This window comes from Eleutherodactylus coqui, chromosome 10, assembly GCF_035609145.1.
Source record: "Eleutherodactylus coqui strain aEleCoq1 chromosome 10, aEleCoq1.hap1, whole genome shotgun sequence".
Taxonomy (NCBI): domain Eukaryota; kingdom Metazoa; phylum Chordata; class Amphibia; order Anura; family Eleutherodactylidae; genus Eleutherodactylus; species Eleutherodactylus coqui.
Window position 1 is genome coordinate 24,484,495 of NC_089846.1, and position 24,942 is coordinate 24,509,436.

At 45.1% G+C, this 24,942-nt stretch overlaps 1 protein-coding gene across 1 annotated transcript; it reads right to left on the reverse strand.

Annotated features, from left to right (window-relative positions):
• Nucleotides 1–896: 896 nt before the first annotated feature.
• On the reverse strand, nucleotides 897–23,596 carry GPKOW (G-patch domain and KOW motifs). The gene is made up of 11 exons (XM_066580602.1): nucleotides 23,409–23,596; nucleotides 18,979–19,130; nucleotides 13,212–13,342; nucleotides 12,853–12,959; nucleotides 11,678–11,879; nucleotides 11,443–11,575; nucleotides 10,117–10,321; nucleotides 7,695–7,767; nucleotides 5,763–5,832; nucleotides 2,819–2,904; nucleotides 897–1,128 (listed from the first exon to the last, which is right to left on the reverse strand). The coding sequence occupies exons 1-11, from the start codon at nucleotides 23,555–23,557 to the stop codon at nucleotides 1,000–1,002; spliced, it is 1,437 nt and encodes a 478-aa protein (XP_066436699.1). The 5' UTR covers nucleotides 23,558–23,596; the 3' UTR covers nucleotides 897–999.
• Between the last annotated feature and the right edge of the window lie 1,346 nt (nucleotides 23,597–24,942).

Sequence of the window (24,942 nt, forward strand, 5' to 3'; positions counted from 1 at the left end):
TGCCTTCTTGTTTAAGTAGTTTAAATGTTTTCTTTTTGGTTTTATGGCCCCCTTTACATCTTTTGTGATCCACATTGGTTTTCTCCAATTCCCAACCTTCTTATTCCTGTAAGGTATGAACCTTACACAGGGAGTATTTAAGATGGTTTTAAAAATTTCCCATTTATTGTCTGTGGTCTTATTTCTGAGGACATCATCCCAATCAATAAGGTTAACCCCTCCCCTCCCCATGACCTAAGGGTACATCATGGGAGCGGGGGTACTTCCCGCAAAATGACCTACTCTTACATCATAGGGATAGCGTGAGATCATGACAGATCTCACGCTATGCCGCAGCGGGAGCAGGCTGTCAGTCATAGCTGACCTCCCGCTGCAACAGCGTGGGTGCATCGGAGATGCGCCCCTTCTCCCCCCGCTGTTAACCTCTTCCCTGCCGCGATCTATGTAGATTGCGGCATGGGAAAGGTTCACAGAGGAAGCATAAAAAAATAAAATAAAACCCTTTATGCTTTTTCTCATATTAGCATAAAAAAAGGGTAAAAAAATTTTTTAATGGAACATATTTGGTATTGACGCATCCGTAACAACGTGTACAATAAGCTGAATACGCTTTTTATTCTGCACGTCAAAAAGCATTTAAAAAAAAAACGCAAAAAACAACTCATTTTTCTCATTTGAGAAACTACATGTAATACCGTACTACAGTAATCCTCTAGCAGTTGCTGAAAAAAAAAAAAAAAAAAAAAAAGAGAAGCAGATGGTAATTCAGCAAAATTTGCTGCTTCCCTGGAGTACTGGATCTGTAGTAACCAGCCAACACAGCTCTCATATCCATGAGCCACCCCTTTGAGGCAGTTTATATTAAAGTGCTAGTTTACATATTAAAACTATAAATATTTTACAGAAAAAAAATATTTATTTACAGGTATTAAATAAAAAATGATACAATAGCCTGGATAAAATGTACAAAAGTTGTATTTGCCATGGCTCTTGCAGTCGTCAGTCCTCACGCATCCCGGTATAGTGACAAATGACGTCATAGCTGAAGGTGACGGCATCATCATCATCCCCTTCTAACTGCACCAACGCTCTGCTCTTCTGCCTCTCTCTATGTAGGATCTTCCCCACCTGAGGAAAAACAAAAAACATCTTCAGTAACAAGTTAGTGGATATGCCCTGTCACTAGGGATGAGTGAGTATACTCACTAAGGCACATTACTTGAGCGAGTAGTGCCTTAGCTGAGTATCTCCCCGCTCGCCTCTAAAGATTCGGGGAGCGGCGGGGGAGAGCGGGAAGGAACGGAGGGGAGATCTCTCTCTTCCTGTCTCTCAACTCCCCCCCCCCCCCGCCGCAACTCACCTGTCACCCGCGCCGGCCCCCGAATCTTTAGAGACGAGCGGGGAGATACTCGGCTAAGGCACTACTCGCTCATCTCTACCCGTCACCTTTTGGCCCGGGTATGAATGGAGTTGTAGTTTCTTAAAAGGGGCTGTCCAGACTTTTAATATGATGACTGATTCTCAGGATAAAACAGCAAGATTTAAAAAATAAAAAAAATCAGCGGGGGTCTGATTCCCGGGATCTCTGTTGATCAGCTGTTTCTCGGCACCGCTGTCAATACGGACAGCACTGTCAACATTGCAGCGGCCTAGTTTTTTGGTACCACAGGCTCAGTTCCCATTGAATTCAATGGGAGATGTGTCTCTAGTACCAAACCAGGCTGCTGCAAGACCGACAGCACCATCTGCTTTCCACACTGTCCTCATTGACAATGGTGCTGGAAATCAGCTGATCCTGAGCGGCAGACCCATGCCAATCAACTATTGAGGACCAATTCTGAGAATAGGCCATCAATAGTAAGAGTGCAGATAACCCTTTTAACTGAAGAGCTGAGGGTGCAGACCAGCATATTACAGCATGAATAAAGTCTGGAGTCCGGGATCTCACACCCTAGATTTTACTTTGAGGCGGCACTTCTTCACTGCTAAAATAAAGGCAGCTGGGTACATTTCTCCAGCTACTGTGGTATACGTATAACTAATTTGTGTGCGGCATCATTTGCATGAAGATCTGAATCCAAACACAGCTGCTGCAACAAAAACAGTGACGACAGTCTGAACCTTGGACATTCTGTAGAATATTCTGGTTGTCTGAGAGCGACTACTATTGAGAATAGCAATGAAATGTGTGCTGCAACAAACTGCATGTAAAGAACTAAAAACGTATTTAAAAACTTCTGGTATATCATAGTAGCATGTCAAAAGTTTTGATCGGTGGGTTCTGGGTGCTGAAACCCCCTACTGACCCCAAAAAGGGATTATCTGAGCGCTATGCCCATTGAGCTGTCATCACAAGCAGCATAAGGGCTTTATAGACTTTCTATGGAGCTGCAGCTCAACTCTAGTTGGCCTTCTCCCTTTATATTACAATAGAAGATATGTTCACAAGTAGAGATGAGCGAGCGTACTCGGTTCGGGTGTTTTTGCACTCGAGCACCGCTTTTTCCGAGTAACTGACTACTAGGACGAAAAGATTCCGGGGGCGCCAGGGTGGAGCGGGGGGTAGCAGTGGGGAACAGGGGGGGAGCTCCCCCCCCCTCCCCTCTTCAACCCCCCGCTCACCCCTGGCGCCCCCGGAATCTTTTCATCCGAGTAGTCAGTTACCCGGAAAAAGCGGTGCTCAAGTGCAAAAACACCCGAACCGAGTACGCTCACTCATCTCTACTCACAAGCAACCCGGAAGAACAAGTCACCACAAAGGGCACCTGAGTGCAAACTGTGGGATTGTTGTCCATGTTAACAAAAACTGTCTACTTGCCTGCCCTCGATGTTTTCCCAACACCACCATCACATAGTCGCCGACATCTTTAGGGATGACCGTTTCCAGCATGTCCTGCTTTATATCTGCAAGTAAGAACAGTACAAACAGATCATAAGGATTTGTCAAACATGTAAAACCTACATTACATGGCCAAAACTATTCGGCAACCTGAATAATCAAACTGCTTGTAGCAACTAATTCTCTAAAGCGTAATTATACTGAAATAGGGCAGAGCTACAAAATCAGACAGCCAATGGACCGGGAGGAGCCTCACGTCTGGAAAAAAAGAAAGAAAGAAAAGCTACTGCTAATACATACATTTTATTTCTGGGACCTAAAATTTGTGGCGATTTCAGGGAAATTCTTGCAGTAATCCGGAGGGTCTGCTAATCCGGCACTTTTTTTTTTGACGAGACAGTGTGCAAAGACCAAGGAGAAAGAATCAAATTCATTTTCTCTGCTAGGGAACATCCATAAGGGATGTATTTTCTGCAGCAGGTTTGCTATGGATTTTGCTAATGCATTGCTAAGGGTGGAATCCACAGTATACATTCCAATGTTGAAGATTTGAAGTTTGCACCGGAGGGTTTTTTTTCCTCACAGAGGAGCTTTATATACTTTCCAATGTTCCCCCAATTTTTTTTTTAAAACACTTAACAACCAATGATCTAAATGTACGTCATTGATCTGTGGGGTGAGTATGGAGAATGCATCGGGAGCTTCATACCTGGCAGCTATCAGCTGCTTGATACAGCTGACAACTGCAGAGAACAGCTGTGATTGGAACAAGCACCAATCAATGGTCATTTAACTGTTTAGACATGGTTAGACATTCCCCCACGACGCGATTGTGGGATGCTGATAGGTTGCCATGGATCTCAGTCTGACTTAAGAAGCACAGCGGATGTTAAAAGTACAATATACCGTAATACTAAAGCATTGCAGTATATTGTACGAGTGATCAGGCAATTGCAAGTTCAAGTCTCCAGTGAGAGGAAAAATAAAAAGTTTAATAAAATGTATAAATATTACATATCTTAAAGTTGTTTTTTTAAAAAAAAACAACTTGCCATAAAATCTATTTTATTATATGAAAAATGGCAAGTACAAAAATCTTCTCATCTCATTCATTGGGGGACACAGCCTAGGACCATGGGTATAGCTACTGCTACTAGGAGGCAGACAGTAAGCAAAAAAAAAAAAAGGGGTTAGCTCCTCCTGCCAGCTATACCCTTCCAGCAGGCACCAAGTTAGCAAGTTTGAATGCAAGCAGAAGCAACGATGATAAAAACAGGTTAAAACAACAGTTAAAGAGAAAACCGTAAACCTTAGACAATGTGCTCAGAACCATGTGGACCTCCAGAGAGAGAACTCCAGCAAGGATGAGAACAGATGAGAACGCCGCTTTGGGTGGGTGTGGTTTTTCCCCAATAAACGAGACAAGAAAGATTTTATGGCAAGTACAAAAATCTTACATTTTGTCAACCGTTGCATTGGGAGACACAGCCTAGGGCAATGGGACATTCCAAAGCAGTCACTTCGAGGCCAGAGGGCGCTGAAAAAGAACGGACAACGAAGATACCGGACTCTCAAGGGAATGAAGACCCAGTCCCAGGTTTAACCCTTCTTGTAGGAAAGGCAGAAGGCGAGATACAAAACCGCATGGGGTGGATGTCTCGTTGTTTGCACGAGAGAAAAAATGTCTTCCAGACACAATGATAGATTTGGAAAGACGACAGCTTCCTAGCCATCATGGGCTCTCAGGACCGCTGCTTCAACTCCCACGCCATTAAACGATGCATGGACATACTGGGGTGGAAGGTGGGTCCCTGTAAGAGAAGATCTTCTCAAAAAGGGAGGGGGCCACAGAGTGTCAACAAGACCAATCGGGATGATGAGAGCCACCAGCAGACCCTCCATTTTGACCTTCTTGAGAAGTCGAGATGTAAAAGGAAAAGAAAATGTACTGTGAATGGAATTGGTCCTGATGAATTACTAGAGCACCCAGTGCCCGAGCCTGGGGGTCCCGAGATCTGGACACGTAGACTGAAAATTTGTGGCCGATTCTGGATGCTTTCAGACTGACATCCGGATGACCTAATCTCTGACAGAGCTCATGAAACAAGACGGGGTGCAACTCACATCCTCCGGGTCGACTGTTTTCCTGCCAGACCACTGAAAGGTCACCTTTGGCCCGTATGAGGATCTTGGCTACTTCTATGATTATCTCCAAGATGCAGGTCCCGCCGTGGTGATTTATGTACGCGACGGCCGTTACTTTGTCAGTTTTGACTTGGACGGGGAGGCCAAATACCTTGGACGCAACGTGCTGCAGTGACAGAAAATGGCTTGAAGACGGTTATCAGAAGGGTGGACTCCTGTACTGCTCCAACGTGAGGGTGTCTAAGGCTGGTGGGTCAGGGTCAAACTAACGTTGACTGAGCCGCCTTGTCTTCTGAAGGTCAGGCTGTGAACAGAGAGTTTAGATCCAGTCTGTTTGCCCTCCTCAGTGGGGTAAACAGAGTAATGCCAGCCCTGAAGTCTCCATGTCATGAAAACCAAAGACTAATGAAGGAAAAGGTCTGCCTCCTGCGGTCAATAAGCTAAGACTAGCTTGGTGCCTGCAGAAGATGTATAGCTAGTAGGAGGAGCTAGCCCTAAAAAGTCCAAAATTTTGCAGAATCTAATATAAAAAAAGCCTACAGGCTTTTTCTTGCGCCACACTGACTCCTTTGCGTGACCTTTGGTGGGAGGATTTTGGTGTCATTAAATTTGTGACATCCTCACCACCGCTGTAAAATTCATAAAATTGGAGTTTGACACATTGAGGGATCAGTCAGGCAAGGTCAAAGTTCCTATGTTAAGTCTAGGCAGAGTCAGCGCTCCTTCACACTGCCGAGGGCGATATCGGGCTGGGAATTGAGTTTGGGCCTGTACTTACCTTCCAGGATACGTCCACTTTCTGTCCGACACACGCAGGTTGTGGGGCTCAAAACATCTTCTATCAACATCTGCAGGGAGGAATAATAGAGTAAGATATTACAAACCAGCCATCACCTTGCTTAAAGGGATATTCCAGGTATTTACTATCCTCAGAATAGGTCATCAATAGTTGATCAGCAGGGGCCCTCTGCTCAGGATCCCCGCTGATCCTCCAGCCTGCTGTCAGTGCAGCGGGGCTTAACATCTGCATCGGTGGTCATGGTGCAAGTGTAGCAGATGCAGTCAGTCCCATTGACTTCAATTCTGATAGGTCATCAATAGTAAATGCCCAGAATACCCCTTTAATGCCACCGAAGGTCCTCCTATACACATTAGACAAGAATTGTCTGAACGTGCTTTCGGTGATGGGACCAGGCCTCACGACTTTCCCCAGAGGGAGATGTTGGGGAAAAGAAGGATGGGGAATGCTGAATTACAACACACATCCTTATGCCCACCCTGGAGGTAAGTCACAGTCAGAGCTGTCTGTTTGTGACTTAACTCCCTGAACACAAGGCCAATCCGAACATGCATGTGTATGGGGGGAGCTGGTGAAACAGCTGTCAACTGTACAAACAGTTATTGAAGGTGTAATGGGGGGGCAAAAATTGCGCTTGGCCGTACCAAGCATTTATGTGTACATGGGAGTAAGGACGTGTATCATCTTTCCTTAGGGAGAGCACCTAGGAGGTGAGTGAGGAGACTTAGAGCCATCTTTGCTCCTCTGGGAAATATGCAAATAAGGAAGATTAAACAATAGCTCTGCAGCGCCACCTATTGGATGGCAGCATTCCTGCAAATCAATATCAGACCCTTTATAATAATGATTGGGAATTGAAAACCATACACAGACAGCTGTTTAGGAAGTTTTGCCCCTCATCAGTATGCAGTAGGTTTTTGGCTTGGCTAGTGAAAGAAACCTTCTGCACACTGATGAGGGGCAAAACCCCGAAACAGCTGTATGTGTATGGTTTTCTGGCTTTTTATTTTGAATTCCCAATGGTTGTTATAAAGACTTGTATAAAAGCGTCTGACATTGACTTGCAGGAATGCTGCCTTCCAATAGGTGGCACTGCAGACGTATTGTTCCATCTTCCTTATTTGCATGGAAGATAGCTCTTGGCTAACAGCTTATTAGAGGTGTATGGGCAGCTCAGTGTCTGATTGGACAGAGGTTGAGTGTGAAAATCATGAAGAACATAAGGAATCTCACACTGGGCTGAGTTAATTAACAGAAGCACAAAAACAACACAGATATGTGACAAGATCCACATGTGCTGCCTTGATCATTGTGTTTAACTTGTTAGCCTCAGAAAGTTTTTAAGTGACTTGAGGGAACTAACCAAAAAAAAACAACTTATTTTATATATTTTTTTAATTGTGAAGAACACAATCAAAAGCAATGCTGTTGTGTGACTCCTGCAGGAGCCACCATAGACAACGGTCACTCAGTAGTACATGACACCCCTGTACAGGCTGCATAACTACCGGCAGGAACTTCCTAGGATCTGATTTGTATGAGTAAACGCCAGGCTCTCTTGTGTATCCACCTGGGATATAAGACTGGCAGAGTTCGGCTGATTAAAAAATGGCCTCCTGGATCAATTGTGATAGCCCAGTAACCAGGAATATATTGCAGACCAGATAGGGGGCGCTCCGGTGATATACCAGTGCCATTAACCGGCAGCGGCTTTCCTTCTAGCAGATTAAAATCACCTTATGTAATACTACATCTCCCCGGCTGCGATCGCAGCAATAGGCAGCTGATATTAACTTGTCTCAACAAAACAGCCGTCTAGATTCAACTACAGAGAAACTAAATCATTAAAGATCTTAGATAAGAACACTTGCAGAAGGCAACGCCTAGTCATAAAGAAGCAGTAACAATTACCTTGGAGTTGTAGTATTTTCCGCCTTTGTAGCGCTTGTCTATAAATCGAACTTTTAAGTCGCGACGTAACCAACTGAGAAAGAAACAAAAAGATCTTCTATTGAAGCTTCAGGCAAAGAAAAACTCAGTGCAAGATCCAACACAGACAGGGAGCGCGCGGCAGCAGGGACGGCGTAGGGGGCGCGCGGCAGCAGAGACGGCGCGGGGAGCGCACATCAGAAGAGACAGCGATCATCTTGTTACGTAGCTGTGTTAGGCGAGATGTAACAGTTGATCATACAGCGAGTAGTAGAGGGTCTTAAATCCCTTCCCGTCCTATGAAGTACAAGGAACTCCTGCAAAATGCTGTACATTTGCAGTATATTGATGGCACAGGCCCACGCCATCTGCAGTGGGAGCCGGCTGTGACCGACAGGCAGCGTTCTGCTGCAATGGAGGGGGATTGGCAATACAGCAATCCCGATTATTAACACATTACATATCGCAATTAATGTTGGTTGCAGCATGTACAGAGTTCAGAGAGGGAGGGAGCTTCTTCTGCGAGCTCTTCGGCCCTCAGCTGTGAAATACAGAAGGCAGATGGGTTGCTAGGTCTGCCATGGATTCTAACAGTTAATATACAGATAATGCACTGCAGTACAGATGTACTGCAGTGTATTACCTGAGCGATTGTAAAACATTTTAAAAAAATAGTTCAAGAAAATACCACGTTAAAGGAAAAAAAAATTAAAGTGTTGGCCATTCCTTTTTGTTTTTTCAAAGAATAAAAAAAAAAACAACAACACATATTAGGTATCGAAGTATCCATAACAGACCATACAATAAATTGAGCACAAAGGCTGTAGAACAAAAAAAAACCAAACAAACACATGAGCGCGCATACACCTATTATACATTGATCTAGCGCTTATCAGCGGTATTTATAAACATCAGGTTCGGTGTTACACTTCGATTTCATTTTGGTGACCCTTACCACCGTTACACAGGACCCACAGGAGGAGCAACCCAGATGCTTACCACCACCACTGCTGCCAAGCTCAGCCACCATGCCTCTGGGCAACACCATCCCATGGACACCGCACCATAATAACCTGGGCCGCCATGCAGCATTGCACCATGTGAACTGGCCTCTAGAGCTTACTTGTCCATATGTTCCCAGAAATGGTCAGAATCAAGTAGGCACCTTTTTGCGGTCTCCTGCTAATTAAAAAAAAAAACACCTGTGCCAAATGGGTTGGAGTGTTCACCCAAGCAGAAACCAGAGGGGAACAGACCATGAAAATTCAACAAAACTGTATTTATGGTGCAGAGTCTGTAGGATGGTGTGACCCAGAGCCAAGTGCTCTGAGCCTGACAGCACTGACATTGTTGGGCAACTGGGATGCTCCTCCTACGGGTACTGTGTTGTAGTGGCAGCGGTGTAAGGATCTACTTAAAAAAAGAAGAAAAAAAAGGGGGGGGGGGGGGGGGTGTGTCACTCAGATATGGCTAGTAGCTTATACAAGAACATAGTTTTTATAAAAACTCCACAGAAGTGCTAGATTAAGGTACAACATGCAGATATGTATCCAGGTCTTGTTTTCCTACAGGTTTAATAAATTAAATACACTTAATCTTGCATGGCAAATGCCATTAAAAAAAATAAAAGCTTTAAAACACACACACACAAATACACTTTGTTTCAACTTCCAAAAAGATTTCAATAAAAGTGATTTAAAAAAAGAAGGAAGAAAAAAAAAAAGAAGGGACTTGCTTGACCCAAAATGGTGGAAACAACTACAACTTGCCACGCAGTGAAATCAAGTACTTATATAGCTTGTAGATTGAAAAATTATATAAAAAGAAGTTATGGCTTTTGAAATGCGGACATGAAAATCCCAAGAAATCATTGCATTATTAGGTCCAAAGCAGGCCTGAAGGGGTTAAGGAAACCAGATCTGATCAATAGAGAAGATGCGTCAGCATCTCTATGAATAGTGACTGAGATTCCTAACTAATTGCAGCAGCTTCACAGCCCCCCTGATAGTAATAGAAGGAAACAGCTAGAAGAGCGGTGCAACAAATGCGGACAAACCCATGGGGGACGGAGCGAACAACTCTATCACAGAACTAGCTTATTGATGCATCCAGTGAGCTCTCCTCCACCATACCACCCAGCCAGGAGATGGCAATTACTATTTACTTACCATAAGACAATATTGCACATCGAATAATTTTAGTCATTTTTATCAGTGGCAAACTACATATAAACAGATCAGCACTGAAACTGGTCATATAGTCCACATTCTGTGCTGTTCTGGCTTTACTCATATGATCATAGAGGAAAAGGAATAGAGAACCATCACCCTGCAAACTATAATGCGTTCTAGTGAGCAACTACACCCGGCAGCTTACCACCACCTGTCTGCAGACAATGACTTACCACTGTTCTTCCTGTTTTTGCTTCTTCTTCTCTTTTTCTCTGTCGGGGCTCTTTGGTCGAGGTCTCTTGTCTTTGCTACTAGAGTGTCCATTTCTTTTCTGTTCTCTGGTGTCTTCATCGTCTCGTCGTCTTTGCTCCCCATCTGGCGAGTGTTCCCTCCGCTGCTGGTCTTTATTTTCACGCTGCTCTGCTTTACTTAATCGACCTGGAAAACAACATATACACAGTTCTGAATACTAAAGCAGACGTACAAGTGAGGGCCAATATTCAAGGATTGCACTGCCCACCAGTGAGATATTAAACGGGTATTCGTAGAAAAGCCTTTAATGTCATTTATGTCTCTAAGGGAGAATGTGTAGACATTCATGCAGGGCATAGGGATTATTCTGGGTGGGCTTGAACTCAACAATTTGACTATTATAAAAGACTTTTTTTTTGGGGGGGGGGGGGGGGGGGAGTTATGTAAACACCTCAAGTTTTTCTATATTACACTTCTTTCGCACCTGGGTCTATGCAGGCCAAATTGTTCTGCAACCAAGAAGAACAAGTAATGGCTCATTTAAACTGTATGATTATTACTTCAAATTCGTCATAATCTAGATTTATATATTAAATAATAATAATGCAGTTCGCACAAACTACTAAAAACTTTACAAGACACTTCCTGTACTGTAGAGAAAACTTTTCAGCAGTCATCTCATTATCACCACAGGTAGGGTTAAAATGACACAATGACACAGACACACAGACACACACACCACTATTGACAGTAGGTGCATGCAGAAACTAAACGACCCAACAATTCCCGTTCAGTTGCTGCATGCAACACAGGATGATTATCGTTCAACGGGAATCTGAACACTAATCATCCCATGTTAAAGGACTTTCCTCAAATACCTTTTAATTCACAAAAGCTGTAGACTGATTGCAGGTATATAAAGCCAGCCGTCAGCCTAACAGAACTGAGTAAATCAGTAATTCTTCTGTAAACACATATCCAGGTAACCAACTAAGTCCTTTGTACTTAGGATAAGAAGCTGAAAAGCGTCAGACAGAAGCAAAAATGTACTTTGTAATCTGCTGTGCTATCTGAACCGGACATTGGGTGGAGGCGACAGACAATCACAGGAGGCTGCAGGACAGAAAACCTAAGAGTGTGCAACGCCCATCACGTGAGCTTATATCGAGTCAGCGTAATCTGATGTAATTATATAAGAATGTATCACATGGAGAAGATCATAAATCCGAATGGGAGTGACGCGTCTGCCTCCTGTCACTTTCAATCATCACGCACGGCTGGGAAATAAATCACCATGTTGTACTTACTAAGATCCTTGGCATATTTGTTGTATTCTGCACTACTGACTAATCGTAATGCAAACTGAGAGATGGTCACGACTTTTCCTCCGATAGCAAGCTTTACCATTGCTCGGCAGTTGTCTGCATCCAGGCCTTCGACCTAGATAGAGGGAAAATAAATAACAATCATGGTATAGTGATGATGATGATTATGATGAAATTCCATGTTTTCCTTGAAAAACAGACACAATAATAGTCACACCTTCCCATACAGCTCCTTGTGGGTGCCATTCTCTATCAACACTGTGCTTCCTGTACCAAGACCTTTGGCTTCTTCCTCTGGTTTGTCCCCTGGTTTCAAGGGTCTGCGGGGTTTCTGGGGTTCAAGGTCACTGATAGCAGACCGGTCAGCTCCGAGCCCTAGCCCCTTGGGACGGAGCTTCTGCTCTAACGGCTTCACATCCCTGTGGGGAAACAAAAAACTGAGGTTATATACAGGTTTTCTTTACTTACATGATTGGTTAAAACGCACAAGTCTGCAAAGCCTTCACCATATACTTGCTTTCAATGAAGCCATTATTTCCTTATGGAGTCCTAGTTATCTACAAGGCAGCGATTTGTCACAAGTGACCGTGGTTACAGGAGGAACCCAAGTGGTTTATTCATTGGAAACAGCCAAGTATTACGATTTACATCCAGCAATCAGTATAGCTGGGATATGATGCATCAATAGGGGCATTTATCACGCAGGCGTCCAGGCAGTGAGGGATGATGAAACAGAGGAAGTTCTCAATTACATTTTGCATTTCAAAATCAGGTTTAACTGGAAAAGCTACAATTTAAAGGTCCTTTTTTACACGGGGCGATTCTCGGCCTAAGATAACGAGCATCAATCAGTAAAGCATCCTGATCAGCCCTGGTTTTAAATTTCTTTTACATGGGCCAAGAGTCATAGGTAAAAGGGATAAACAACTGTTAAACATTGATGTCCTACTAGAGATGAGCGAGTATACTCGCTAAGGCACATTACTCGAGTGAGTAGTGCCTTAGCCGAGTATCTCCCCGCTCGTCTCTAAAGATTTGGGGGGCGGGAGATCTCTCTCTCCCTCTCTTCCCCCTGCTCCCCGCCGCAACTCACCTGTCACCCGCGCTGGCCCCCGAATCTTTAGAGAGGAGCGGGGAGATACTCGGCTAAGGCACTACTCGCTCGAGTAATGTGCCTTAGCGAGTATACTCACTCATCTCTATGTCCTACGCTTAGAACAGGCCAATAATTTTCAAGTGGAAGTGGTGCAGACAATCAGGACCCCCTGCGCAGTGAAGGGGGTACACTAGCTCATCGTTACTAGTGGCTATGCCTTGTGTGGCAGCTCATAGGCTCTCCTTTAACCCTTTAACCCCTTTAACAATTACATACGGCACTTATATCATACGCACTGTTTAAAGGTCTTTCCAATGCCTTCTCCCTCCTTCCAGCCCATCCCTCTCAGCATTGCCATTCCATAATGTTCTACGGGTACCACTTCATAATCTGCAGCCTGTGCCTGTAGAATAAGAACACGAGATCAAACATATCAGTAAAAAGCAAACAACTGAACAAATAAACTGACATTGACCCAAGAATATTTCCTGTCTTCTCTCTCATGTTTTGTGCCCATTCAGGGCAGCCTGAGCCATTACTACACAGGCAGGTAATACAGGTAAAGAAGGGCACAGACCGCCAGCAATACAAATAGCCATACAAGTATTACTTTTTAGACAATTCTGTAATGCAAAGCAAAAAAACTATGACTTACAGACTCCGGCCTCAGGCTCACATTTACTTTGTCTCCATCTTCATAGCCGTCAGGTACTCTGTTTTGCATGAGTAGGGGTATGCTGATACTTTGGTCCCCTTCGGCATCATCCTGCTCCTTTTTACGAGATTCTTCATACAAAGAGAACAATAAAAAAATAATAAATGAATAAAATGAAACGCAGTGGAAACAATTTAAGCATCTAGGGTATTCAGAACCAATAAAGCCAAATGTGTATACTATTAAAGTTTCTGCATAAACAGCAATTCCCTAACAGGACCATGGTACTAGTCCATCTTGACGCCACCAGGAAGTTCTGGTCGAATCAAGAATGATGGTGGTGACGCCCCCTGTACCTGATTGGCTGCAGATGTAACTTGCCTGAAGGTCCTGGAAGGCCACTAATCTTATGCTGGAGGATAATGTGCTGTAGTACAGGACGGCACCCTGCACCTGTGTTTGTTGACGGCCAGTGCTACTGCCCAGGATTGGCCCTGCGTAAAAACCCATTTCCTGCCAGCGGAGGAGCCGGCACCCCGCTGTCTATAGCAGCGGTGAGCACATTTGCCCAAAGTAACTTAATACAGAGTGCTGTGGAGGAACTTTGCGGCCAGCGGTGCATAAGCAGCTCCTTTTCCTCACACACCCCCACCCCAGGTATGCGTGCAGTTCCACTAGGCAGCAGGGAGGACACACCGCCGGACCGCCTGTAAGTCACACAGGCCATGCTGACATACAGCAGCACGGAGGCGGCAGCGGCGCCATACACTCCATGCGTCCCGACCACACTGCATGAGGACAGCAGGGAGCGTAGAGCCGCGTAGAACACTGTTACAGCATTTCGGGGGCATACAGCAGCAGTAGGAGACCTGGCAGGCCACATCAGGGTCCCAAGTGCGCCGGGGGAATGTTCATTACAGCCTGCGGAGGCTTACAGGTGCAGGAGGACGACAGCTGGGACCCCAGAACGTCAGCACAGGGCCAAAGGGCTGGAGCTGTGCAGGTGTGTTGACTCACCTTGCACATCGTACTCCTCACATACACCGACTTTAGGACCTTCAAGCACTTTTGTGCATTCACCCTATCGGGAGCTAGGGGTGTGAGAGGGGCGTTCCCCCTGTCAAACCTCTAGCTTCCGGTGGTGTCAAGTTACACTAATACCCAGGACCCTTTTCATGTACATCATGGCTGCAACAAAGTAAACAGTAAAACTATGAGACAATTTAATGTTTGGGCAAAAGCACAATGTTGGATCAAGGGAAACGACAACTTCTGTTGTGAGTAAACAAATAAAGAAGTTACAAAGCACAAACACTAATACAAGAGCACAGAATCCTCTCCCAGTGGAAGTGGGATGTGGCCACCTCAGTTATTCACATAGGACTAATGGTAATGACCTCAGGAAGGGTTCAGGGTGTGATCAAAATACTATTCTAAATCTAAGGGTCCATTTACATGTGAAGATTGCTGCTCTCAATTCGCTCAAACGAAAGTGTGCGGTAATCGTTACGTCTAAATGTGAAGCCATCGTGCACTTTGTTTGTCGTTCAGTTTCAGCCAGCATAAGAGTCATCGCCGGCTCGCTCACTTCTCGTTACGTTTAAACGCTCCCCGCTCAGTGTTGTACATAGGTACAGTGAAGCACTGAAGGAGAAGGGACCAATTCTCAATGATGATGTACCTGTCTAAACATTCTGCACCAGCGATTGCGAAAGAGTTAGCGGTGACGTCACTCGCTCCTGCAAAAAGGACATAAGAGCTGACTCTACTTTCTCACATACACAACCACCTTCTCCTAGTCCACCACCACACTATTTATATGCGGTAGAATGTCTATATGTTGAGGCTCAATTGCCACGGATATTGGCACTTTGGAGATTTTTGGTGCACCTAATGACAAAGAAAAGACTTTTAATGTCTACTGAATTTAAGGAGGAACTCTTGCTTGAGGATCTGTGAGTCTTTCTTTATGGCTGTCCTGGAGCAGCAGGGGATTATAGGTTATTCGCTCTTGACAGGTAGGCTTGGCTTAGGCCCCCCTACAAGGTGCCGCAGCACCTAAAAGTTATTTGACAGAGAAAAGGCGGATGGATCCTCTTGTGACGAGCTTTCTGGACGCCCTGGAGTTGATAAATGGTACTTTGGCTCAGCCCTCCTATTTTTTTCTCCCTGCCAGCTCTGATTGTTCCCTAGTTCAGCTGTAGATGGCTTCTCTCCTGGTGGATGATCCCCTTTAAATCTGTCAGTTACACTAAAGGCCCATTTACACCAGCCGATGATCACTTTAAGAAAAAAAAAAAGTCGCTAATTGACGATCGTTTTAGTGATAATCGGTGCGTGTAAATGTGCGCCCATCGTGTGTTTTTTGGGCACCGCTAGCTGATCGTTAAATTCAGTCCAACCTAAAAATCGTCCTTCACTCTTATCAGTAGTTCTCCATGGTAGTGCTAATAGCATTGTTTCCCGTGGAGAACAAAGCATCTGAACGCAGATAGTAGCCCTCTGGCTATTAACTGCATTCAGCTAAGGCTTCATTTGCACACTTAATTGGTATTTAAGTAGCCGAGTAGCTACTTAAAGGAGATGTCCCGCGCCGAAACGGGTTTTTTTTTTTTTAAAACCCCCCCCCCCCCCCGTTCGGCGCGAGACAACCCCGATGCAGGGGTTAAAAAAACCACCCGCACAGCGCTTACCTGAATCCCGGCGGTCCGGCGTCTTCATACTCACCTGCTGAAGATGGCCGCCGGGATCCTCTGTCTTCATGGACCGCAGGGCTTCTGTGCGGTCCATTGCCGATTCCAGCCTCCTGATTGGCTGGAATCGGCACGTGACGGGGCGGAGCTACACGGAGCCCCATAGAGAAGAGGAGAAGACCCGGACTGCGCAAGCGCGGCTAATTTGGCCATCGGAGGGCGAAAATTAGTCGGCACCATGGAGACGAGGACGCCAGCAACGGAGCAGGTAAGTATAAAACTTTTTATAACTTCTGTATGGCTCATAATTAATGCACAATGTACATTACAAAGTGCATTATTATGGCCATACAGAAGTGTATAGACCCACTTGCTGCCTCGGGACAACCCCTTTAATAGTTTATGCAAAATGTCGTCACTCAAACTGTCGTCTGAGCGATCATCTGCTAGTGTAAACCAGCCTTAAGAGTGGCCCTTACCTCGCTCCAGCTCACTGCTCCATGGAGAGCCGCGACACTTAGTTCTGTACTCTCTCTCAATGGCTGTCTATTGTCTTCATCCCCACAGGGGTTACATTTATCTTTCCATCAATTCAGCCGTATTAGGGCTTGTTTTATAGGGCCGAGTTGTATTTTTAATGGTACCGCTTAATGAATCATCTAATATACTGAAAAACGTTTACAAACTTGTAAATGGGGTGCGGTGGAGAAAAAAATGCAGTTGCAACATTTTTGGGGAGGCTTTGTTTTTATGATGTTAATGATGCAGTAAAAATGACACGTAGGTTTATTCTACAGGCCAGTGCGATCACGGCCATACCAAATCTAGATAGATTTAGGTTTTACTACTTCAAAAAATAAAAATAAAAATTCTTTTGTCGCCATCTGAAACCCACAACCGTTTATATCTTCCAGCAATGACACTTGCCGTTTTTGCATGGAGAGCTGTAGTTTGTACTGGTACCATTTTGGGGTGCATCTGACTTCATCACTTTTTATTCCATTTTTTGGTAGCCAGGGTGAATTTCAGCATTATTTTAATAGATCAGACTTTTAGGGGCGGGGGGCGACCTCCTATATACAGAGCTTAATAGGTTGAAGTTCATGACAGCCCTGGGAGCCTTCACAAGGCCTCAGACTGCCACGGAGAGTGAACACCTCCCCATGATCGCATCAGGACGGGGTCCCCTCTCTCTGTCAAGCCATTTAAATTCTGTGGTCGGCACTAACTGCAAAGATTTAAGGGTTAACAGCCGGTATCACAGTCAGGGCTCATTCCCGCGTGTGTATGCAACGTCCGGTCTGTAAATACGCAGCCCTTTTACAGATCGATACATTGCGTATTTGTGAGAATTGCGCTTTTCATGTGAACACAAACACAATAGGCCCCATTGATTTCCAGCATAAATATGCAGTGAATAGGCACGTATCGGGTGTATTCACAGCATACTTGTGTGGCCCAATTGACTTTAACCCCTTAAGGACCAGGCTGTTTTGTACCTTAAGGACCAGACACTTTTTAGGGATTTTACCCATGTGGCAGTTTTACTGCTCTATTTTTTTTCCTTTAGCTACCAAAATTATTTTTGCAGCGTTTTTTTTTCCTGTGACATACAGGACTATTTTTTACATCTTTTTCACTTAATTTTTTTCCCCGTTTTTTAGTTTTATTGGGGGTAAAAAGATTCTTTTGAAAATCGTTTTTTTAACATTTATAATTTTTTTAAATTATTTTTATATTTACACTAAAATAAAGTATGGGAAAGGGTTCCTCTATTTGTTTTGGACGTTTTGATATATAATATGTATGGTTTTGGTTTACAGGGCGCATACGGCGACGGTTTTTGTTGGCGTCTGCTTTGTGTTATTCTCTTTCTTATGTATATATTGTTGTTTTATTCTGTTGTTTTGTTTTACTTATGTATGTAATTGTGTTTTTTTACTATCTATGTCCCCCATGACGTCATATAAGACCTCTGGGAGACATTCACATATTTTTTTTCTTTATTTGACACTTTCCCACTGTAGCTGAGGCGTCCATAGGAGCCCTAGTTACAGGGGGAAGCAACCCCCGTGGTGACATTAGTCACCTGCAGAGCTGCCAGGGTCTAGTCTGACCCTCCAGCTCTGCATAGCAGGGAATCCCGGGAGGTCACATGACCCCCCCCCCCCCCCGAGGCTCCCGTAGTGAAAGTACATCTTACTTTCACTTTCCCTATACAGTGCTCATTGAGCACTGTATATCGGGGAAGCAGAAGGCAGGAAGGGTTAAAAACCTCTCCTGCCTTCTGCTCCGGGTTATCAGCTGTCACTAACAGCTGATAACCCGTTCCTGCCTCTGACTGGATTGCAGAGCAGGAGACTTAGAGCACCGCCGTAATTTTACTATTGGCGGTGTTCTAAGCCCAGGACCAGCCGCCGTAAATTTACTGTGGCTGGTCCTAAATGGGTTAATTGCCTATTTTGTTTCGCAATATGGAGCAAAATAGAACATGCCGTGTTTTTTTTTGTTTTTTTTCATGCGACCGAAAATTGCATGAAAAATACGCATGTGAATAAATTGATTGTAATTAATGGATTCTATTCACTCTGTATTACATATGTAATATACAGCTCGTGTGAATAACCCCTTACCCGGTCCGTTCCTGGCCGCTGCAGCTGTTTGTGACAAGTGACACCAGCTAGAGATGGAACAGGCTTGGCTCCTGAGCGCCCGCTCCATACTTACCCCACACTCATCCGTCACTCCTTAACATTGGACTGCATGAAGCGGTGAATATCCTTGCGACTGCTAACCGTAGGGGATTGTAAAATGCCCCCTTTTCACATTTCCAATTCCCCCTCCCAGCTAGTGGTAAAATGAGGAGATGATCCCCATTCCTATCATATTTTCAACATTTCCAACAAGTTAGGAAAATATAAAAACGTCCCAATACAACAGAGAACCGCAGATCATCCGAACCGCTCACAAGATCTGGATTTAAAGTCTAATTAATGTCACAAACTGGACCAAATGAAAGCCCCGAGTGCGACCGGCTTACTGCAGAGAGAGAGGACTAACGAGACACAACATACCGTCAATAAGCTCCTGCACGGCCTGCGAGAGCACCGGGTCGAGGGCTTCCTGTGAGCCGCCATTTTCAGCCCTCTCTTTGCTGAGCTGGGACCAGCGGTTCTTCTGGATTAGTGGGATCACTAGCGGTTTGGCCTCTGGAACTGGTTTAGTGCTGCAAAGAGTAAGAGCGAGCAAGGTTAAAAAGCATCATCTACCGGAAAAATAATGCCGGGGGTCAATGACAAAAATTAGCTGAACTACACCCCTCCCCACCACCCCCCTCCCCACACGGCCGATAAACTTACATGACATTTGTGCGCTGCGAGATGCGCGAATATGAACCCCATTCTTTTGAATGGGATCATGTACATGAGCGATGTTTTTGCAGCATGCTCGATCTTTTCGCATTTCTCGGAACACATTTCCCATTGATTTCAAAGGGACCGTTAAAGCGTTGCATGCCGTTTCCCATTGAAATAAACGGGGGACACTACTGATCGTCTATCGCGCGAGAAACTCACGCAAGAGGATCGGAATTTCACAGATGCGATGTGTTTTTGCATGAAAATGCCTGGCATCCACGGGTAAACTGCACGTTCACGAGTGCAAAGTCAGGCCAAGTTTCTCGGCCCGATATCGCGCTCGCCCGTGTGCAGGTAGCCTTAAGCTATATTCACACGTCAGATTTAGCATACGCGAATCCAACATGGCTTCTTCTGAAAAACCAGAGCTGTCCCAGCGGATCCGCATGTGGATTAGCCCTGTTTTATGTAATAGGTTATTCGCCCACATTAACTGTGGCATGTCAGCAGTTTCACGGAGGTGTGAACATAAACCACTGTATTCCCGGCATCCATGAACTAGGTAGATCAGGATGAACACCATTATAGGGCCTTCTTAAAAAGGTTATCCCATAAACAGCATTTATCATCTACCCCCAGAGCGCCGTCGGAGTCTCATGTGGGCCTCCTGCCAGCTAGCTCACTTACTCCACCCAACACTTGTAGGGCACCGCCGTCACCTGACTTACAATGGGGCCGTTGTGTTCCACCGAGGAGTCGGCCGTCCTGACACCACTACTATTTTTATGAAAACAAAGACAGGGGAGCAGATAGTGCTGCACCGGTTGCAGCCTGACATTGAGCTGCCCGTGTGCAGGAAGCAACAATATGGACAAAAAGTCTTTAACCCTTTCCAGTCCAATGTCGGGCCTGCCCCGACATCATAATTTCCCTCCACAGCTCCGATGTCGGGGCAGGCCCGACACTGCAGTGCAGGAGTGTATCTGCACCCGATCGTCAGACACATCGGGTGCAGATACACTCCTGCACTGGTCGTCATCGAGGACCACCGAGGAGAAGGCAGAAAGGATTTTTAACCCTTTCTGCCTTCTCCTTTACACATTACATAGCGCTTAATTAGCACTATGCAATGCATAGATTCCGGCCGGCGATCATGTGACCGCCGGTGTTACCTGACCCCCGGCGGTCACATGAACGCCGAGACGGGAGCCTGCACTGTGGGAGGACCTGCTTACCTGACTGACGTCTTGCGCATTCTCCTTCTGTCTACCGGCCCGGCGATCATGTGACCGCCAGGTGCCACCTGACCCCAGCGGTCACATGATCGCCGAGCCGGGAGGCAGAAGGAGAATGCGGAAGACGCCGGACAAGTAAGCAGGTCCCTCCCTGCACCCTCCTAAACTCTGTCAGTTCAGGAGGGTGCAGGGAAAATGTATTTTTTCTCACCCATTCTCCCCAGCTCCAATTTATTTGGAGCTGGGGAGAATGGGTGAGAAAAAATAAATGGATTGGAAAGGGTTAAACAACTCAATACTGAAAACCCATCGATCGGCCCACATACCTCCGATCCCACCGCAAATACATCAACCGGATCTGCTCCAACCCGACAGAGAGGAACATCTGTACCATCTTAACCCCTGACGGACCAGACACTTTTTAGGGATTTTACCCATGTGGTGTTTTTACTGCGAGATTTTGTTCCTTCAGCTACCAAAATTATTCTTGCTGTGTTTTTTTTTTTTTCCCGTCACATATAGGACTATTGTTTTTATAGATTTTTGCGCTAACTTTTTTTCTATTTTTTAGTTTTATAGGGGGTAAACAGCAAAAAAAATATTTTTTAACATTTATAGTTTTGTTTATTAGTATATTTACACTAAAATAAGTTACGGGATTGGGTTCCTCATTTTTTTCGGACATTTTGATATATAGAATGTATAGTTTTGGATTACAGGGCGCATACGGCGACGGTTTTAGGTCATATCATCTATGTCCCCCAAGACGTCATAAGACCTCGGGGGGGGGGGGGGGGGGTCATTTGCATTGTGTTTTTTTTAATTATTATTTCACACTTTTTCCCTGAAGCTGGGGCATCTATGAGAGCAGCATCCATAGGAGCCCCAGTTACAGGTAAAACATCCCCCTTTAGGGACAATAGTCACTAATAGAGCTGATCAGGGTCTGCTGGGACCCTGCAGCTCTGCTGTAACAGGGAACAACCAGCAGTCACGTGATCATGGGTCCCATAGTGGAATACTTCCCCTTTCACTTCATAGTACATGGCGTTCATTGAGTGCTATGCACACGGGAAAGGAGAAGGAAGAAGCGGTTAAAAAAGTACTTCTCCTCCGGGTCCTCTGCTGTGACTAACAGCTGGGGACTTAACTTGCTCCTGTCCGATTGCAGAAGCGGAGGCTTTGATCCTGCGTCGTATTTTTGCTATCAGCAAGGACTAAAGCCCAGGACCAAGTACCGTATATTTACGGACACGACATACATCACATGCAAGTTACTATAATAAAAGGCAACTTCACATCTCAACGTCACAGAAGGATTTGGGATTACAAGTTTAGAACCATCTTTGACGACATCATCACGGGCCTAAACATCTCAAGTGGATTCATGCATCATATGAGAAGTCTGGAGCAGAGATAACACGCTGGCCTGGTGACCCCCGAACACTAATTTAGGGACCATAAAACTTTCATATCGTTATCAGTGGATACTTAAGTACTTACTCCTCTCCTCATCCTCTATTGTTCAGATCTATGCTATTAGCCTGAGGAAGAACCCTAATGGCCTTTTTACACGTACTGAATAATGCACGATTCCCGTTTCCCCGAGCGAAGGAGACAGTGACATCATCACCAGCTCGTCCGCGCAGCCGATATAGTCAGGCAGCTCATCGCTAAGACTTGTTCACTTCTCGCTCGGGTTTCACATTCCAACGGGGAGTGTTTAAGCCCGGCAGAAGTCCTGGAGTCACCAAAGTTTGTCATTTGTGTCCCGCCGAAAAAACCCCCACAACATGCTGTATTTCGGTGCGCAATTCCGCACCAACGCCCCCCGTCTGCCCGAAACCGCGCACTGAACTGCGCGATTGTGCAGGATTAAACAATAACACCCATGCCTACTAAACAGCTGCCCCGTCTACTCAAACATGGCGCTGATGGGACCGCGCCAATCTGTGCGGTCCTGGCAGTGCAAAGAAAGTACAGTAAAAAGGGCTAAGCCGGGTGCTATAGCCCACCATGGTGCGCCCTGCATAGCACATGTACGCCAAGCGTATATGAGCTTAAGCCCGTGTGCGGCCGCCCTTAATGACCCGGCGTGATGTTCGGACGTACCGGAAATGTTCTAAAATAAATAAGCAACCATTATTCTCTGTGGTGAAGACCTATCAGACCCCCATGTGGATGAACAGGGCGGCATCGCTGCTGGGGCACTAGGGGGCTTAAAGGGGCTCTCCAGGCACCGATACTATTGATAACCTATCCTACTGGATAGATCATAGTTGATCAGCCGGGGTCCGCCACTTGCATGCTATCAGTACTGCTAGACACAGGGGTTGGAGCGAAAGCCGCTGCTCCGACCACTATGTAGTGGCCGTTGCTTGTAATTGCAGGCTGGGGTCTCGTTGATATCAATGCGAGTTGCACCTGCAGTTGCAAGCGCCGGCCACTACATAGTGGTCGGAGCAGCGGCTTACCACTCTGACTCCTGTATATAGCGGTGCTGACAGCATGCACCCGCTCTGCTGATCATCCAGGTTACCGAATGGCGGACCGCAGCCGATCAACTATTGATGATCTATCCCGAGGATCCCTTTAAATCCCCACTGCCAAACCTGCAAAATCCATACAGGCTGGCGTGGGTCAGAAGGAGAAATGCGGGCCGCCATGACAGCATCCAGCTCAAATGATGCTTGCGCAAAAGTCGCACTATGTGCTGTGGGACGCATCCGCATGTGCGCTGGCGACTGCAACAACAAATATGGCGGCCATAATAACTCCCATAGAACATATAACCAGCTTTCCTGGTGGCCTAAAAGTCAAATCTGGCACTCATGCCAGCAGACAATGCAGGTGCCAACCAGAGCTGTGGCAGAAGCCACACTGGTGTCACCAGCAATAACAGGGGACTCTCACCTCAGCAGCTCCTTCCCCTCCGCCCCCAGCACATACTCCTTCTCCTCCCCGTCTCCCGCCTCCTCTCGGCTCTGAACGATGAGCTTCGGTTTGGAAACACGACTGAAACCAAACGATATAGGAGCCTGAGAAGACCCGGGGGCCGCCATTACTATTCCCTCATCCAGGAGGCCGCAGCCGGGGGAAGTCGCGGCGCATGCCGGGTAGTGTAGTTCTTTGTTGCGCAACGGTTATCTGCTAGCGCAGGCTGTGCGGCTGTTAAAAAACTACAACTCCCAGCAGGCCATCACGCTGTCAGAGCAAAGATGGGAATTGTAGTTCCCCAGTACTGGAGCCAGTACAGTAGTAACCGACAGTCCATACAGTAACACGTTGAGCTTTCTTTGGGACATTATAGTGGGATTTAGTCTTAAAAACAGCCTTCTGAGCAAAACTAGCCTTCTGGACAGAAACAACAAATCTTGGTTCACTTTTGATTTTTCTAAAGCAGTTTACGAAATAAAAGCTGAGCTCTGATTGGTTGCTTTGGCAATGCTGTCTGTTTCTGAGGTAAAATATTACATTTCTGAAGTGTTTACCACCAAAGTCCCACACAATTCTTTTATTTAATCCAGCCAATTTTAGGATTGCAAGAAACAATTAAATGCTGTAATCGCTTTATTTCCAGCATTCGGACTTGCAGCCTCCTAAATGCTATAAGCAGGAAGTTTGTGAACTTCAAATACTATGCAGCTGCATCAGCCAGAGATGGGACCCCTGATATACAGTATACACTATCCTCATATACATTATACACTATCCTGACATACAGTATACACTATCCTGATATATATTATACACTATCCTGACATACAGTATACACTATCCTGATATATATTATACACTATCCTGATATATATTATACACTATCCTGACATACAGTATACACTATCCTGATATATATTATACACTATCCTGACATACAGTATACACTATCCTGACATACAGTATACACTATCATGATACATATTATACATTATCCTGATATACATTATACACTATCCTGACATACGGTATACACTATCCTGACATACAGTATACACTATCCTGATATATAATATACACCATGTTGACATAGATTATACACTATCCTGACATACAGTATACACTATCCTAACATACATTATACATTATCCTCATATACATTATACACTATCCTGACATACATTATACACTATCCTCATATACATTATACACTATCCTGACATACAGTATACACTACCCTGATATACATTATACACTATCCTGACATACAGTATACACTATCCTAACATACATTATACACTATCCTCATATACATTATACACTATCCTGACATACATTATACACTATCCTGATATATATTATACACTATCCTCATATACATTATACACTATCCTGACATACAGTATACACTATCCTGATATATATTATACACTATCCTGACATACAGTATACACTATCCTGATATATATTATACACTATCCTGATATACATTATACGCTATCCTGACATA